General features: G+C 41.4%; 1 protein-coding gene across 1 annotated transcript in view; it reads left to right on the top strand.

The window, feature by feature from the left end:
* Positions 1–18,587, top strand: part of sgip1a (SH3GL interacting endocytic adaptor 1a) — a 182,431-nt gene that overhangs the window by 149,644 nt on the left and 14,200 nt on the right. The window contains exons 19-22 of the mRNA XM_068038061.1: positions 1,475–1,534; positions 7,034–7,145; positions 13,156–13,311; positions 17,604–17,736. Of these exons, the coding sequence (XP_067894162.1) occupies positions 1,475–1,534; positions 7,034–7,145; positions 13,156–13,311; positions 17,604–17,736 (461 nt within the window). The remainder of the gene's footprint in view (positions 1–1,474; positions 1,535–7,033; positions 7,146–13,155; positions 13,312–17,603; positions 17,737–18,587) is intronic.

The raw sequence follows: 18,587 nt of genomic DNA, 5'->3' as shown, positions 1-18,587 counted from the left end.
TCTTTCTAATAGAGCGACAGTTGCACATGAGTGTATTGAACTCCTTGTCAGAATAAGAAGATAAAATGCAAGAATTGTTTGTAAGTTGGTATCACAGAATGTACAGGGTAATTTTAACCTAACCCATCCATTGGGAAACAGAAGGGATTGGGTGCAATGGTGGTTTTACAACCTGCCAGATTTTACTCTCCATTGCAGTCAGTGGAGAGTAATATTGGGTGGGATAGTAAATTGTTATTTCACTTTTCAGTAAGGTTGAAACTATAAAGTTATTAAATTTTAAGTTATTAAAAATTATAAATTATAAAGTCAGGGTGGGGTGGAAAATAGCGTCTGCCATATCAACCTATTGCTTAAGCTCTACTATGCTATTTTCAACAAGTAAACATATAATTACTGGAGTTGAATTGGGATTCTATTAGCTATGCATCATAACCAAGCTGGTCAAAAATGCAACAGCAATAAAAAGCTGGTATTATTTTATAATATTTTACTTTAATTTGAAAGTCATCCAACTTCTCATTCTTATTTTTATTGTGATCATTCATATTATTTAGTCTGAGCATTGTTATGTTGAAAATATATGGCATTGCAGTACTTTTCCAAGATCATCCTTGAGTTTCATCAGATGATGCAGGCTGAGATTTAAATATGGGAACTTAATGTACTCCATATTTTTATAACTTCAAGACATCATAAAATACAATTTATAATATAAAATGTAATGAAACTAAAGTACATCATTTAACACATGGAATTTCAGCAGTTCAAGAGAATTGCAAGATTCAAAAAAAATTTATAACTTAGTATCTTGTGAACTAACCATAACTCTAAAGGGTTGGATGAAATATGTTCAATGGCATTCAGATAAATTCAGAGTTTCAAACAATCTTGGCACAGGTTTTCTCACTGATCAACCAAATTTTAACAATTGTTATTTATAAAATGATTTCCAACTACCATAACCATTATCTTCAAGCAGCTTCTTCCAAACTTTTATGCAGATTACACATTTCCAGTAATGATGCACACTAAAACTGACCGCAAAAGCAAGTACTGCCGAGCTGGAAACCTGAAATAAAAACTGAAAATGTTGAAAATACTCAGCAGGTCAGGCAGCATCTGTGGAGAGTGAAAAACAGAGTTAACATTTCAGATCGATGACCTCCTGCCTGACCTACTGAGTACTTCCAGTATTTTCTGATTTTACTCCAACTGGCCAAATTTGTTTATTGTGCTCACTCTATTATCAGAGTTGAGCTGAGATGCTCGCAAAGAAATTAAAGGCAAGTCTGACAATTCAGTAACACTGTAGGCTTTCTCCTCTTTGCATAGTGATGGTTTCAGTGCTTTGATTCTGTACCCGGCCTTCCCCCATGTTACGAGTGATGGACTTTCCGTGTGACTCACACTGTGTCCTTCTCTCTCCCTTGCCTTCAATCCTCCCATCCCGCTTCAACTCCTAACCATGCAGAGAATGATCAACCCTCCTTGGTATGGTTTGATAGAGGAAAGTTTTATTTGACTTTTGATGGTAAGTAATGTACAATTTACATGAAATATATTTCCTGTGTTTTTCCTTCTCTGGGCTTGCTGCCTCTATTCCTGTATGTCAACCATTCCTAAGTGTCATTTGCTAACAAGTGTTTTTGTTCTGCTTACAGTGCGTAATTATGATTTACCTGTTTGCACACTGTAGTAAATGCTTGGATTTTCAATATTTTTCTGTGAAATACTTATTCCACAAATAAATCATGATAAATGTTAATCATATAATTGTTCTGCAGGTACAAATATATTATCAATTGAATGAATGCTCTAATTTGCTTGTTTTAAAAGTAAATCCAATGTGGCAGACTGTATGTCAATTTAATTTTTTAAAATAAATTTTACCCTTCCCTTAGATATTGAAATAAATCTGCTTCAACCCAATGATGATGTCATTTCATAGACCAATGTTCCTAGATGCAAGCTCCAAACCCAGAGCCTTGCCCACAAGGAGCACGTCAGGAAATCGTAGGTGCATTGATGATGGTCAGTAAATCATGGGAGCACCTGTGATTTTCAAATATGCATTCCTGACAAACAAGGAGTGTGCACTCATAAACTTGGCTGGATATATTGGTGTATTTATTAGTAATAATACTCACCATAATAATACTTAAAGACAACACAAGTTATTGTAGGAACATCCAAAATCTGCTAAACATTTTATTTTCTCCCTTCTGTTTTTTCCCCTCATGCTGGAGTACAGTTTAAGGGTGAAAGCTGCCTTCAGTGCCTCACCTAAATAGTCGTTATTTACAACGAAGCCTAGATTTTGTATACTGACACATAATATCTCTTGGGGTATCATAGATGAGCCCAAATTCCCCGCCACCACCAACTCACACACATACACAAAGATACATGCACACAAACACTTTCCAGTCACTGGATAATGATCAGGAACAGGAATCCTGGCTGATGTTTTTTAATCCTTCCCCTAACTGATATTCTGATGTCAAGCTGTATCCACATTTCCACTCTAGCTGAGAACAGATAGGTCAGCATAAAGCAAGGGTTGATTCTGAATCTCCATGGTCTGTTTCGCTGAGTATTACACTGGTTCGATCATTTACCAATTAAACCACTGGGAGAGCTCATAATATTATTTTGCATAGTATCCAATCCATTTACCAGACTTTCAATGCTATCCCTGTAACAAAATAAGATAAAATATTTGCTTTGTCAATACATACATTATTATGGTGATTCCCATTGAATTTTACATTTGATTTATGGAGGAATCAGCAAAGGTTACCAAGACAAGAGTCGTGATTACCTCGTTGATACATGGATTGTACTTCTAAATATAATTTGTTTAATAAGATTATAAAATGTATAATTATAGAATATACAAGATAAAGCAAATAAATGAACTAAACAAAATTACAAAAACTTAAGTTAATATTCTGCAAGCTAATGGAATATAAAAATACAGCATTTGAGTTTCATGATATTTTGCTTCCTTTTCACATGACAATCATGACTAATAAAGTTATTAACTAGAGTGAAAGGGTATTTAATATTTCGCGCTTAGAGTTTCCATTGTAACCCCCCATACCAACAGAACCTTTGAAAATTGAGCTGAGCTAATCAGATATACAGTGTACACTGTATAACAGTACATAATCTCTATGAGCCCAGGAGTTCTTATCGCACAGTATATTTGGAGTAGCGGTGACAGTGTCTTAATTGGCGGAATGGATTTGGGATAGCAAATGAGAAAAACTGAATCATTTTAAGCTGACAAGTGGAAGAGTCCCACTCTTTCTGAAGAGTCCCACAAACCATGTCTAAAAAGTGAAGAGCTGTTTTTCTTCCCTCCACTGCCAAAGATTGTGACTGCTACTAGGGTACAGTTTCTTGAGCACCAGCACCTCCCCACTGCCTTAGCTAAGTGGCCTTTCTTTGCATGAGTCCAGAGAATGAATGTTACCAATTATTTGACCAAAAGAGTCGTCACACCCAAGTCCTCATCAACACCCACACTCTCACTTTCAAGTTGGAGTTACTGGATATGAAGTGAGAAACCTGACGGATTTCTTTTCACCCTGTACTCGAGACCAAATGGAATGCAATCCACCACTACCTTGGCCATGGTCATCAAATTCGGCATTGACCAGAAATCAAATCTGGGACCTTTCTGACCTACATACCACAGCTTGTAATTTACTTACTTCTGTCCCATAGAGGTGTCTCAATGAGCTCTAATCTGACCAGTGGCAGTGATTTCCCTAGTTCATATGAATGATGATTCTTTAACACAAAATTCTGCCTCTTTTTTGTCATCGCCAGCTGTAGGGACAATGGGAAGACTGCTATTGCTTTGGCCAAATACTCACATATATAACAATGTGTTAATTTTTGAATGATGTCTACAGAAGGAGGTAGTGGGAAGGTGTTGTTTACATGGTATATATCTTATTTTGTTCCTGAATATCGAATGATTTGATCAGTGCAGTCCCTGAAGAGATGTAGAAGTACAGACTCTAAATGGCATGTTGAGGCACATCAGTTTCCTTATTATCAACCCCTTGATGAACGAATGTTAATTAGATTCTCAAGAAAGCCGAAGGAGTTAGGAGAATTCTTTGACTTGTAAGTCAGCAAGATCTTTCTTACAATTTTATAATATTGCCATTGGAAGTGGTTAGTTTGCAATCTGCCCTATTCCTGGTCCTTGACAAGACAGTAGTGTTTTTTTATTTTTTTTATTTATAAGATTTCTTAAAGGGTCAAGGCCACCACCAAGATTGAAAAGAGGAGAGAAGATGAGATAAATGAAAAAATGTTCAAATGACAAAGATTGACTTTGATGGTCTTTGAATTATAAGAGGAAGATAAGGAATTTGACAGTTTTAAGAACTGGAAAATAGTTGGGGCTAGTGTCATGGGTCTTGATTTCAACAGAGCTGGGTAATGAAAAGGTTAAAGAGTCAGCAGTTGATAACAATGAAGAGAAAGAGACAGATGAATTCTATTCTCAATAGGGTGCAAATTTACTGAAATAAAGACTGATTAAAAATAAGCAAATGCGCCAATTTACTGCTATGGGCAGCTTCATTCAATTCAACACTGTGAGAGGTTGTAATTAGACATTTTTCACCTGGTCAGACTGCTTATCCAACATCCAATACTGGATGTTCAGAAATTTCCTCTAATTAAATATTGGGAAGACTGAAGCCATTGTTTTTGGTCCCTGCTCCAAACTCCGTTCTCTAACTATCGACTCCATTCCTCTTCCTGGCAACAGTCTGGAGTTAAGCCAGTCTGTTCACAACCTTGGCATCACATTTGACCCCGAGATAACTTCTGACCTCATATTCATGCCATCACTAAGACCATCTATTTCCACCTCTAAAACATCACCCGACTACGCCCCTGTCTCAGCTCATCTGTTGCTGAAACCCTCATTCATACCTTTGTTGCCTCTAGACTTGACTATTCTAATGTATTCTACTCTCCATAAACTTGACGTCATCTAAAACTTTCCTGCCCATGGATTAACTCACTCCAAGTCCTGTTTCCCTTTTACCCCTGTGCTTGCTAACCTATACTGGCTCCCCGTTAAGCAGTGTCATGATTTTAAAATTCTCATCTTTGTTTTCAAATCCCTGCCTATCCTCGCCCCTCCCTATCTCTGTAATCTCCTCCAGCCCAACAATCCTCCAAGACATCTGTGCTCCCCTAATTCTGGCCTCTCGTGCATCCGTGATTTTAATCACTCCACCATTGGTGGCTGCGCCTTCAATTGCCTAGGTCCCTCCCTACACCTCTCCGCCTCTCCACTATGCTTTCCTCCCTTAAGATACTCCTTAAAACCTACCACTTCGACCAAGCCTTTGGTCATTTGACTTAATATCTCCTTTTGTGGCTTGGTGTCATACTTATCTTATAATGCTCCTGTAAAGCACCTTGGGACAATTTATTGCGTTAAAGGTGCTATATAAATATAGGTTGTTGTTGAAGTCTTTTCGACTACAGGATGCATCTTCCTTTGAACACTTTCCAGTAGAACTTATAGGATAATGATCAGGAATAAGAAACTGACTTTTTTTTATCCCTCCACTATCCCAAATTCGCTAAAGCAAATTGAAGTGCCCTGCCTACCACAGCAGCTCAGGCCAGTTCAGTCAGCAGAGACCACAAGTTGAATCAGAGCCTTCCTGTTCTAGTTGGCTCAATGCAACATTGGATACTACATTTACTCACTGAGTCTTCATAAGTACCCAAGATTGTAATAATTATCCAGATATCTTTTTAATTTACTCTTAGAATGTGGACAATACTGACAATGCAGTGTTTATTCTCCAGCCCTAGGTGCCCCAAGGACATTAAGAGTCAATCAACCAATGTAGAACTGGAATCACATGTAGGCCTGAAGGACATTAGTGGATCAGCATGTTGTTCCAAAGATCTGGCAGATTTCATAAATTACTAGATTTTCTAAATTCAGCTTCACAACTTGCCACAGTGCATTTTGAACATGCAACCAGTAGGCTACTGGAACACACTGCACAAATGTTGGAGTCACTGGTTCATCTGAGTGCCATGACTTGTTGCTAAGGTCACAAATAAAGCAAAATGCTATAGGTTCTCCCGATGCCTGTATTGAAAAATAGACTGCCCAGTATGGAACTCAGCCATATGGACCAGGGAAATGCCAAGTTCTATTTTTGATCGTTGCTGAAACTAGCTAATCATCTAGACCCACAATGAGGGCACTACATTTGGTCACAGTGGCCTCTGCGGTAGGGAAGGGAACTATTAGTCAATGTCCTTGCACCTTATTGTTTTCCATTGACCCCTGTTGGAAAATATGCAAGTGTAAACATTGCGTGAGGACAGATGGAGATGGCCTGTGTTTCGGCTCCAACGTCAGGAATCATCACGTCCAGGAGGTACCAGAGTATAGGTGCTAACAGCAGAAATTTACTTCAGCATGAATCAGTGCCTTCAACAAAGGAGGGGTAAAAATAAGTTATGAGTTTAGATGTTTTGCATCAAGTCCTCTTTTATTCAATGACATCATCAAAGGGTTTACTCAAACTCAGACCTACCTGAAGGGGTTTATACTGCAACTCCCTAGATGGAAAATCTTAGGTGGAAACTCCTTTTAAAAAGTACCAGTGAGAAGCTCATAGTTTGCATTTGAACCTATTTTGTGCAATTGATTGCAATCCAGTTTATCTGCAGAGTGTGTTAAAACTATTAATACCAGGTTTATCCCCCAGGATTCTTAAGCGTTTTACAGAAAGAGTACAACAAAATAATTCTTCATCTTGTTTCTCATGTATTTTCATTACTTTTCCATTTGCCTTTTTTTTAAAACTACCTGCATGATTTAAGCCACATCAAACTATCTTACTCATGTGCTGCCCTTCTCTACTTGCTTCTGCTTAAGTTACTACTATATTAAGCGAATGGATTGTTTGTTGAAATGAACCCAGTGAAACTAAAGGGTTAAATATATCTCCTTCCATTGCAGGGGCTTCCCGAGGACCTAGTCCCTTGACCATGGGTGCACAGGATACGCTTCCTGTTGCTGCAGCCTTTACAGAAACTGTCAATACTTACTTCAAAGGAGCAGACCCAAACAAGTGAGTAAACAGCTCGAGACTAAATAGTAGTTATAAAAATTCTGTAATCAGCTCTCAACCCTGAGTAAAGGCAGCAAATGGTGTAGTTCTTACAAATGTTTACAGATGAGGAAGATCCCAGGTTTGATCCCTGCTGTGCTCCCAATTAGCTGATCTCAGGGTAACGGTAAGGATTTTACAATTCGTCCTGTTGCCTCTTAATGTAGGAGGATAAAAATCAGCGAAGGCTAGCATTCCTGATCACTATCCAGTAATTTCTGCTGGAAAGTGCATGTATGGCTGACAGGATTGTGATCAGGTGTGATGTCAATCAAGATAGAATAGCCTGGTCTACATTTAGATGTGAATAATAGCTATTTGGGCAAGGTATCAGAGAGTAACTGTATTCATGATCCAGTTCATATAAGTTGCTTCAAGAGAGTAGAGGAAATGAAACGATTGAAGGACATGGTGAATTTTTTTTTAAATTAACCCAATATCCAAAGTTTGATTGAATCAATTGTGAATGAAATATAGATGTTATTGTAACAAGATTTTAAAAATTGCATCAAAAATATATTATTAAAGGGCCACCTGCACAAAACTCCCTCTAATTCTACATTAGTTGGCATCCATTGACAACCTTATCCAGAAGCTACAGGATAGCTGCTGTCGGAAATGAATAACTGTCACACTGATGTAGTAAGGGTTGCTTTTCTGAGATTGGTGTTGAGTCATGTTGTTAGTGCAGAGTACAGACCTTTACCCTGCATCTAAACAAACTATAGTTTATTTAACAGTGCTTGATGTTGATGCTTCATCCCTAAAACGGAAAGTGTTCCATTCCCTTGCACGAACATCCCTCATTTTGATGAGCACAAAAATTCACTAAAAAAAGTGAAAAGAAATATCAAGCTTGATGACATGTTCATTTAAAAGTAAATCTTGTTCTCTTATGACTCCAGATGTATGCCGTGTGATTTTATACTCATTCATGCCAACCATCAACGCTTTAAGCTGACAATCAGTATTTCAGCCCCTGTATCAGCTTTTCACTAACAAAATCAGGTTTCTTCATTGGGTTTAGAAATACGTTTGTATTGATTGGTTAACCAATCAGAACAGCCAGAAGCCAAAACTTGTGGCTGTAAACAGCAAGTGGACCATTTGGAGAGTGGAAAGATTGGTTGGTGCTAACCGCTCCAATCCTACCAGGACCTGAGCCTGATCTTTGTTGAGTCCAATCCTCAGGGATCAGGTTGTCTAATATATACTTTACTTCAGGAAACTAAATGGGTGGGATAGAGTACCTGCTGAAGTGGATTGTATGTCTTCTTTGGAGGAGTGGGCTTGATAGGTCAGAAGGCTTTTTCTTCTATCGTTTCTTCTGTTCTGAGGTGGTGATTCTCTTTAAGTACACTTTGCAGAAATTATGATTTTTTAATATATTGTACTGTGGCTTTCTGTTCTTCACTGATCATAGAATCATGGAAAGGTTACAGCACAGAAGGAGACCATTCAGTCCATCATGTCCATGCTGGCTCTCTGCAAGAGCAACTCAGCTATTCTCACTCTCCTGCCCTTTCCCTGTAGCCCTGCAACTTTTTCTCTTCAGATACTTATTAAATTCCTTTTGAAAACCACGATTAAATTTGCTGTAATCTCAGCAAGTGCATTCCACTCAATAATCACTCACAAAAAGCTTTTCCTTGTGCCAATCACCTGAAATTGGTGTCCTCTGGTTTTTTTTTTAGAACATTAGAACATTACAGCGCAGTACAGGCCCTTCGGCCCTCGATGTTGCGCCGACCTGTGAAACCATCTGACCTACACTATTCCATTTTCATCCATATGTCTATCCAATGACCATTTAAATGCCCTTAAAGTTGGCGAGTCTACTACTGTTGCAGGCAGGGCGTTCCACGCCCCTACTACTCTCTGAGTAAAGAAACTACCTCTAACATCTGTCCTATATCTATCACCCCTCAACTTAAAGCTATGTCCCCTCGTGTTTGCCATCACCATCCGAGGAAAAAGACTCTCACTATCCACCCTATCTAATCCTCTGATTATCTTATATGTCTCTATTAAGTCACCTCTCCTCCTCCTTCTCTCCAACGAAAACAACCTCAAGTCCCTCAGCCTTTCCTCGTAAGACCTTCCCTCCATACCAAACAACATCCTAGTAAATCTCCTCTGCACCCTTTCCAAAGCTTCCACATCCTTCCTATAATGCGGTGACCAGAACTGCACGCAATACTCCAGGTGCGGTCTCACCAGAGTTTTGTACAGCTGCAGCATGACCTCGTGGCTCCGAAACTCGATCCCCCTACTAATAAAAGCTAACACACCATATGCCTTCTTAACAGCCCTATTAACCTGGGTAGCAACTTTCAGGGATTTATGTACCTGGACACCAAGATCTCTCTGTTCATCTACACTACCATGAATCTTCCCATTAGCCCAGTACTCTGCATTCCTGTTACTCCTTCCAAAGTGAATCACCTCACACTTTTCCGCATTAAACTCCATTTGCCATCTCTCAGCCCAGCTCTGCAGCCTATCTATGTCCCTCTGTACCCTACAACATCCTTCGGCACTATCCACAATTCCACCGACCTTCGTGTCATCCGCAAATTTACTAACCCACCCTTCTACACCCTCTTCCAGGTCATTTATAAAAATGACAAACAGCAGTGGCCCCAAAACAGATCCTTGCAGTACACCACTAGTAACTAAACTCCAGGATGAACATTTGCCATCAACCACCACCCTCTGTCTTCTTTCAGCTAGCCAATTTCTGATCCAAAGCTCTAAATCACCTTCAACCCCATACTTCCGAATTTTCTGCAATAGCCTACCGTGGGGAACCTTATCAAACGCCTTACACCATATACACCACATCCACTGCTTTACCCTCATCCACCTGTTTGGTCACCTTCTCGAAAAACTCAATAAGGTTTGTGAGGCACGACCTACCCTTCACAAAACCGTGCTGACTATCGCTAATGAACTTATTCTTTTCAAGATGATTATAAATCCTGTCTCTTATAACCTTTTCCAACATTTTACCCACAACCAAAGTAAGGCTCACAGGTCTATAATTACCAGGGCTGTCTCTACTCCCCTTCTTGAACAAGGGGACAACATTTGCTATCCTCCAGTCTTCCGGCACTATTCCTGTCGACAATGACGACATAAAGATCAAGGACAAAAGCTCTGCAATCTCCTCCCTGGCTTCCCAGAGAATCCTAGGATAAATCCCATCTGGCCCAGGGGACTTATCTATTTTCACACTTTCCAAAATTGCTAACACCTCCTCCTTGTGAACCTCAATCCCATCTAGCCTAGTAGTCTGAATCTCAGTATTCTCCTCGACAACATTTTCTTTCTCTACTGTAAATACTGACGAAAAATATTCATTTAACGCTTCCCCTATCTCCTCTGATTCCACACACAACTTCCCACTACTATCCTTGATTGGCCCTAATCTAACTCTAGTCATTCTTTTATTCCTGATAAACCTATAGAAAGCCTTAGGGTTTTCCTTGATCCTATCCGCCAATGACTTCTCGTGTCCTCTCCTTGCTCTTCTTAGCTCTCCCTTTAGATCCTTCCTGGCTAGCTTGTAACTCTCAAGCGCCCTAACTGAGCCTTCACGACTCATCCTAACATAAGCCTTCTTCTTCCTTTTGACAAGCGCTTCAACTTCTTTAGTAAACCACGGCTCCCTCGCTCGACAACTTCCTCCCTGCCTGACAGGTACATACTTATCAAGGACACGCAGTAGCTGCTCCTTGAATAAGCTCCACATTTCGATTGTGCCCATCCCCTGCAGTTTTCTTCCCCATCCTACGCATCCTAAATCTTGCCTAATCGCATCATAATTTCCTTTCCCCCAGCTATAATTCTTGCCCTGCGGTATATACCTGTCCCTGCCCATCGCTAAGGTAAACCTAACCAAATTGTGATCACTATCACCAAAGTGCTCACTATTCGGAGGTCTATAGAAGACTCCCAACAGGGTGACCTCTCCTCTCCTGTTTCTAACCTCGGCCCATACTACCTCAGTAGACGAGTCCTCAAACGTCCTTTCTGCCGCTGTAATACTCTCCTTGATTAACAATGCCACACCCCCTCCTCTTTTACCATCTTCTCTGTTCTTACTGAAACATCTAAATCCCGGAACCTGCAACATCCATTCCTGCCCCTGCTCTACCCATAGCTCCGAAATGGCCACTACATCGAGATCCCAGGTACCAACCCATGCTGCAAGCTCACCCACCTTATTCCGGATGCTCCTGGCGTTGAAGTAGACACACTTTAAAACAAGTTCTTGCTTGCCAGTGCCCTCTTGCGTCCTTGTAACCTTATCCCTGACCTCACTACTCTCAACATCCTGTACACTGGAACTACAATTTAGGTTCCCATTCCCCTGCTGAATTAGTTTAAACCCCCCCGAAGAGCACGAGCAAATCTCCCCCCCAGGATATTGGTACCCCTCTGGTTCAGGTGAAGACCATCCTGTTTGTAGAGGTCCTACCTACCCCAGAAAGAGCCCCAATTATCCAGGAAGCCAAAACCCTCCCTCCTACACCATCCCTGCAGCCACGTGTTCAACTCCTCTCTCTCTCCCTATTCCTCGCTTCGCTATCACGTGGCACGGGCAACAACCCAGAGATAACAACTCTGTTTGTTCTCGCTCTAAGCTTCCACCCTAGCTCCCTGAATTTCTGCCTTAAATCCCCATCTCTCTTTCTACCTATGTCGTTGGTGCCTATGTGGACCACGACTTGGGGCTGCTCCCCCTCCCCCTTAAGGATCCCAAAAACACGATCCGAGACATCACGAACCCTGGCACCTGGGAGGCAACACACCAACCATGAGTCTCTCTCGTTCCCACAGAACCTCCTATCTGTTCCTCTAACTATGGAGTCCCCAATGACTAATGCTCTGCTCCTCTTCCCCCTTCCCTTCTGAGCAACAGGGACAGACTCTGTGCCAGAGACCTGTACCCCATTGCTTACCCCTGGTAAGTCGTCCCCCGCAACAGTATCCAAAACGGTATACCTGTTGTTGAGGGAAACGGCCACAGGGGATCCCTGCACTGCCTGCTGGTTCCCTCTCCTTCCCCTGACGGTAACCCATCTACCTACTTCTTTTACCCGAGGTGTGACTACCTCCCCATAACTCCTCTCAATAACCCCCTCCGCCTCCCAAATGATCCGAAGTTCATCCAGCTCCAGCTCCAGTTCCCTAACGCGGTTCTCAAGGAGCTGGAGTTGGGTGCACTTCCCGCAGATGCAGTCAGCAGGGACACTCTTGGCGACCCTTACCTCCCACATTCTGCAGGAGGAACATACAACTGCCTTAACCTCCATTCCCACTATTCTAAATTCCCAACAAATCTACTGAAAAACCCCCCAAAAAAAAGTCAAAACTTGTTAGCTTAGCAATCCGACGGACAGAACTTTTTTAATAAAAAGCTTACCTTAGCAACACACCAGAGTCCTTTTTTTTGGTTAGCGGAGGAGGGTGGGTGGGAGACACTACACGTGTAGTGTCTCAGGTACAGCCACCGTCCAAATATATAGTTTTCACTTACCCAGCAGTCCCCTGGTCCTCCGAAAACAAAAGGTAATTAACTTTTAACATACACTGAAATTGACCTCCCAGCTGTAAGTTCGCTCCGTACCTCTGCTTCTGTCCAAGCTGCTGCAACCAAAACTAAAAGAAATTGATTTTAAACCGCCCAAATATATAGTTTTCACTTACCCAGCAGTTCTCAACACTCTGCCGGTGGGAACAGTTTCTCTGTATCTACTCTGTCTACGTTTTAATTCTGTTAGCCTGAATAATTTTGTTCAACAGCTCAAGCCTGTCTCCAGTGTTTCCAATTCTTGTAATTGTGTGATTGGATCTTTGGCATTTGCTGGAAAGTGGACATCAGGTAAAGACAGGAGTCAGCCTGGATCCCACATGTTAATCTTTTTAGACTTCTTTTTGACATCTAGTTTTTTTTTATTAACAGGTGTATTGTGAAAATTACAGGAGAAATGGTTCTGTCGTTTCCAGCTGGGATCACCAGGCATTTTGCCAATAACCAGTGCCCTGCAGTTCTCACATTCTGCATAACAAATTGCAGCAGGTTGGAACACATCCTGCCAAACCCCCAGCTTCTCTGCAGGTAATTTCAGTACAGCATTGTAGACTAGCCAAGAGCGAAGAAAGCAGCTGATCTGTGTATACCAGTAGTAGAAACTATTTGTAAAATAGATCTTCCATTATACTGACTTGTTTGCTGCACAAAAAAATCTATGAAAACCCCTCAAATGGCTCTGTTGATCAGTGCTTTCACCAATGTGGAATTGAGCCATGAAGACCAGGAAGATCACAATGTTTATCCAGAGATGTGTTGAGTTGGCTGATCTGTAAATGATGCTATAATTGACCTTTGTACCCTGGAGGAGAAACAAATTGTCAGGTTTCCAGCTCCTGATCGCTATACAGAGCCTTCTTAAGCGGACATTGGGTGAAGGCAGAATTGGACTCAGTGATGTCCCAGGTTTACTGACCAGGTTTGTGCATTCTGAATCGCCATTTGGTTTGAACTATCCAAAGCCAACCAGCTCGTGGACCCCTTACCCCATGATGAGTCAATATCTTCAGATAAAAAGGGGTCGATGCCATTCTGGAATCTTTAAAAAAAAATTCCTGTATAAGAGCTAATAGCTCAAAGAATAAAGACAAATACTATACTGTTTAAACAAACATCACTTTGAGCAAGTTTTCAAAATTAGTGAACCAATTGAACTTTCCAAGGTTATGAGGGTGACTGCCGAAATTGATCCATTGTTCACTAAAGATTCAAACACCAAGGGACACAAGCCATAAAATTAGGAAGTGAGCAGTGGAAAGGGAAGGTGATTTTTTTTTACACAAATGCAAACAGAGTTGTGCAATAAGATGAATAGAAAGGGCCAGAAATTCAGTTGGAGGTTTTTTTTGGCAGTGGGTGTGGGATTGGACAGACTGCCCCGTTGTGTTTTATGGATGCGGCCGTGGTGTGGCCCACTTTCTGTGGACAGGGACATCTACAGATTTGGCCGCATGTAAACAATAGGCTGGATTTTGTTCCCAGCCGAACGTCGGGTTCCGTGGTGGGAGGGGCAGGAGAATCAGAGCGACAGTGGCCCGCCATGGAACCTGACGCTAGGACTGCCGAGTCCGATCTTCCTGGCAGTGGGGAGGCTTTGTGGCGGCCCCTCCTCCACTCTGCGATGGAACCCAAGTTTTCATATTTAAATTACATCTTTGCATTAATTAAAATGTGATCCGCAGCGATCTTACCTTCAGTTCCTGATCTTCAACGCAATGTGTGGCACGCATGTGCCTTCACTTTCCTGTCCAGGGAAAGCTGACACCACCAAGGTGGGGAAGGGGTCAACTCTGCATTATGTTGTGTATGGGGGAGAGGAAGGGGTCAACTGTTCATTATATTGTGCTGTTTGTAGGACTGACAGCCTTTGAAAAATGGCACCAGCACCTACTCCTTCATCAGGTGATGCCTTGAATGGCATCGCCGAGGCTTCCCCTGCCACGTGATTGGGGGGGGCAGCCACGGTGCATATGCAAGGTAGCCGCTGGACATAAGATCACAGTGGTGCGGTGGTGCGGGGCTTGTGCATGACAGCCACCATTTTCTTCACAAGATCCAGCCCAGTGTTTATTGGGGCACCCTGCTTGGAGTGAAGGTGGAAACTTGCTGCAAAACTTGCTGTGCTGCACTATCAATTTTGAAAATATTTTAAAAGTGCCCCCTTTTTAACTAGACCAGCTTCTGCATAGCAGTCATCTGCTCTGGAACCCCTTGTGGCCTATATGACTAGGGCACAAGTGAAGGGAAATCTGTCATATGATGTATTTCCCTCATTTGCATGATATCATAACATGCCCACCCATATTTGGACATATTATGAAAACTTACAAATGATGGGAATATGTTGCATGACATATTCTGTTCCATTGTACCCATTAACAAATGCTTTGGAAATTCTGATAGTCAGAAAGGCGCCGTGACATAGTCGAACTGGATCCCACACAGTATTTTCAACCACACCCCCCTAGATTTCTGGGCATTTATGCCAAACTGGGGTAGGATGTTTAGGGCTAAGCATTTTTTAAGCAAAGACCAAGTAAGTGCATTCCTTTTTGACGGATCAATTCCACTTGTGCCCCCACCCCCTCCCCCCCCCACACACACACTTTTTACCATATCACTTTATCCTTTCTGTCTCGAATAATGTGTGTGGTTTCGTCTTTAATCTTTTTCTGAATTTTTCAAAGGTCTTTCCTGGTAAGTTATTCCACAAAGCAATTAGCTTTTGTGTAAAAAAAATAATTGAGTAATTTCCTGTCATCTTAACATCCTGGACTTGGAGTTTACCCCTCACCACAACATTTCATAGTTGCAACTTCACCAGCAGCACCCTCCCTCATGCTACACCCCTCCCCCCCCCAACTCCAACAACCATACCTGCATGCACTGACCTAATATCATTGCCCCAGTGTAAACAAAATGTACATGCACAGGAGTACATTACTTTTTTGTAAAAGATTATCATCTCCAGGAGCCACCACAGGTGGGGCCTCGATGCACGGTTAAATGAACACTATTCATTCTCATCCAATGACAGTTGAGATATGAACATGCACAGGAGTCCCTCTCTGATGAATACATTTTCAGCTTTATTTAATTACTTGAACAGTTTTGTGGCTGGAGAATCTTGAAAAGATAGAAAGATAGAGACTGTGTTGTTGAGGAAGAGACACAGAGAGCTAAATAGAAATGCTGTTTAGGAGAAAAAGGGGAAGAAGGAGAGGAACCCTGTGACTGGAGAATAGAGAGAGAATGTCTTGGGATAAAAGCAAAATGTCTTGGGATCTGTGTTAACCATCGAAATACGAGTAGGTTATTCAGGGGTGAGAGTGAGAAAAGAGCATGTAGAGACATTTTGTTTTAGGGAGTGGAAGGGTTTGTTGTTAGTTGCTAAGGTGATGGGGAAGAAAAAAATATCTTGTTAAATGGGGGGAGCAAGAGAGAGATAGAATCCGTGCTGCAAAGTGATGAGGTACTGCTGGCTTTGCTAGGAGCAGGAAAGAATTGCTGTGGGGCTAAGAGAACCTATTACAAAACAATGTATCCTCCAACTCATTGTGAGCGTATGACAGTAATAAAGCTATTTATTACATCTCAGTTACTTTGTTTCTGCAATATTTCAGCATTACAGCGCATGAGTTTAAAAAGTCAGTAACTCGGAGAGATCAAAAATTTCCTGGAACTATTGCCAGTCTGAAGGTTAAACTCTCTCTGCCCCTTTCTCTCTGCTTTACTCCACCCTTACTGTTACGACCAGATGAGAAAGGTGTCTAGGGTTCTCTTTCAGCCTTCACCTGGTCTCACTGTAACAGGGTTTAATTTTAAGCACACTCTATTTTTAGCTCCCCCTTGGTGAATCCTTGTTCACCGCTTTCCAATTATAAGGCAAAGAAACCAGCACAAACAGGCTTTCTTAGGTTTAAAGAAGAAAAGCTGAAATTTAATAAACTTCAACTCTAATTCAGTTAACGCCTACAGATACACACCGTGCCCCACGGTAGCATGCATACGCGATACATGCAAATAGAGACAGAAAAGAGCAGAAGAAAAATAAAGTGGAAAAGTTTGAGACGGATTTTTTGTTACTGTGCTTTGAGCTCGCTGTAGAGTCCATGATTGTAGGTAGATCTTGCTTTTCGTTGGGGCCAGTATTGTTTTTAAACCTTGTTCACTGTAGGAGACTTCACTCTCTTGGGGTTCATGTGTCTTCAGTGGGTTTTGGAGTTCCGTGAGAAAGAGATGGGAGCAAACAGGAGAGGCTGTGGCGCGCCAGCCAGGAAAAGTCTTTTCAATCCAGGAGCAAACAGCTTTCTGCCCAAACTGTTTGTACACATTCAAAAAACTCAGGTTGCCCAGCAGGTTAGTCACGTGACTAGCTGGTTTGACGATGTGTATTCGGCCATCTTCGCAGTCAACCTGGTATGCGAGCTCCCCCACTTTCACCATCTGGTGATCAAAAGTCCATTGTGGATTGAATGTCAGGGAATGGCTGCTTTGTGCTTCGAAACACTGTTAATATGCAAATGACTTTTCCAGCAACAGCTGGTCTGTTCAACAAGTCCTCCCCTCACGCCGGTAACAGTTTAAAATCAATGTTCATGACAAAATATGCGCCTCATTCTTGGCAGGTGGGGGCATGGCCTGACACTAATAATGCATTTTTAGCTTTCAGACTTGAGTTCTAATGAAGGATGCAATACCAAACATATCAATGACCTATCTTTTCATAGTTATTGACTATATACACTTGACTTGTATAAATTAAGCCTTAATTTTGGTAAAAGCTTATCGGCTTACAGATTCTTTTTTCTATCATCTAGTAACACTTCGCAAGGTGATGCCGATACAAGAGAATTCTGGGTCAACATGCCAAATCTAATGACTCATTTAAAGAAAGTGGCTGAACAGAAACCATCAGCCACCTATTATAATGTGGATATGCTAAAGTATCAGGTAAGTGGATTTCAGGCTTTCACATTATAAAGCAATGATTTATTTCTTATAGTATGTTCTGTTAGATTAGACTCCTGGAGTAATCAAATTCATATATAACTTAAAATGATGATCCAAATGTAGGACCAAGGTTTATATTTTTCCTTGTGCAGTATATTACTGCATGTACAACCTCACTCCATACAGAGGAAAAGTGACTGAAACGTTGGCCCTTCTAAGCACTTGCTTGGTATACAAAAGCAAAATACTGCTGAGGCTGGAAATCAGGATTAAAAACAGAAAATGCTGGAAATACGCAGCAGATCAGACAGCATCTATGGAACGAGAGACAAGAATTAACATTTCAGGCCAGTGATCACTTTTTCCAAACTGGAAAAAGTTAGAGATGTAATAGGTTTAAAGCAAGTACAGAGGCAGGGAAAGGGTGGTTGGGGCGGAGAGAACAAAAGAAAAGGGAAGGTCTGTGGTAGGGTGGAAGACAGGAGAGATTAAATGACAAGGGGGCTGATGGTGCAATGCAAAATGTCATAGTAATAAATAAATGGGTAATAAAAACAGAAAGTGCTGGAAATACTCAGCAGGTCAGGCAGCATATGTGGATTGAGAAGCAAAGTTAACATTTCAGGTCTGTGACCTTTCATCAGAACCTCCACAGATGCTGCCTGACCTGCTGAGTATTTCCAACACTTTCTGTTTTTATTTCATATTTTCAGCATCTGGAGTATTTTGCTTTTATTTTGCTTTTTATAAAAAATGGGTGATGAGCCACCTTCTTGAACCACTGCAGTCTGTGTCATGAAGGTACTCTCGCAGTTCTGTTAGGTAGAACGTTCCAAGATTTTGACCCAGCA

The sequence above is a fragment of the Heterodontus francisci genome, chromosome 8, assembly GCF_036365525.1.
Source record: "Heterodontus francisci isolate sHetFra1 chromosome 8, sHetFra1.hap1, whole genome shotgun sequence".
NCBI classification, from domain to species: Eukaryota; Metazoa; Chordata; class Chondrichthyes; order Heterodontiformes; family Heterodontidae; genus Heterodontus; species Heterodontus francisci.
This window is presented reverse-complemented; position numbering and strand designations above follow the sequence as displayed.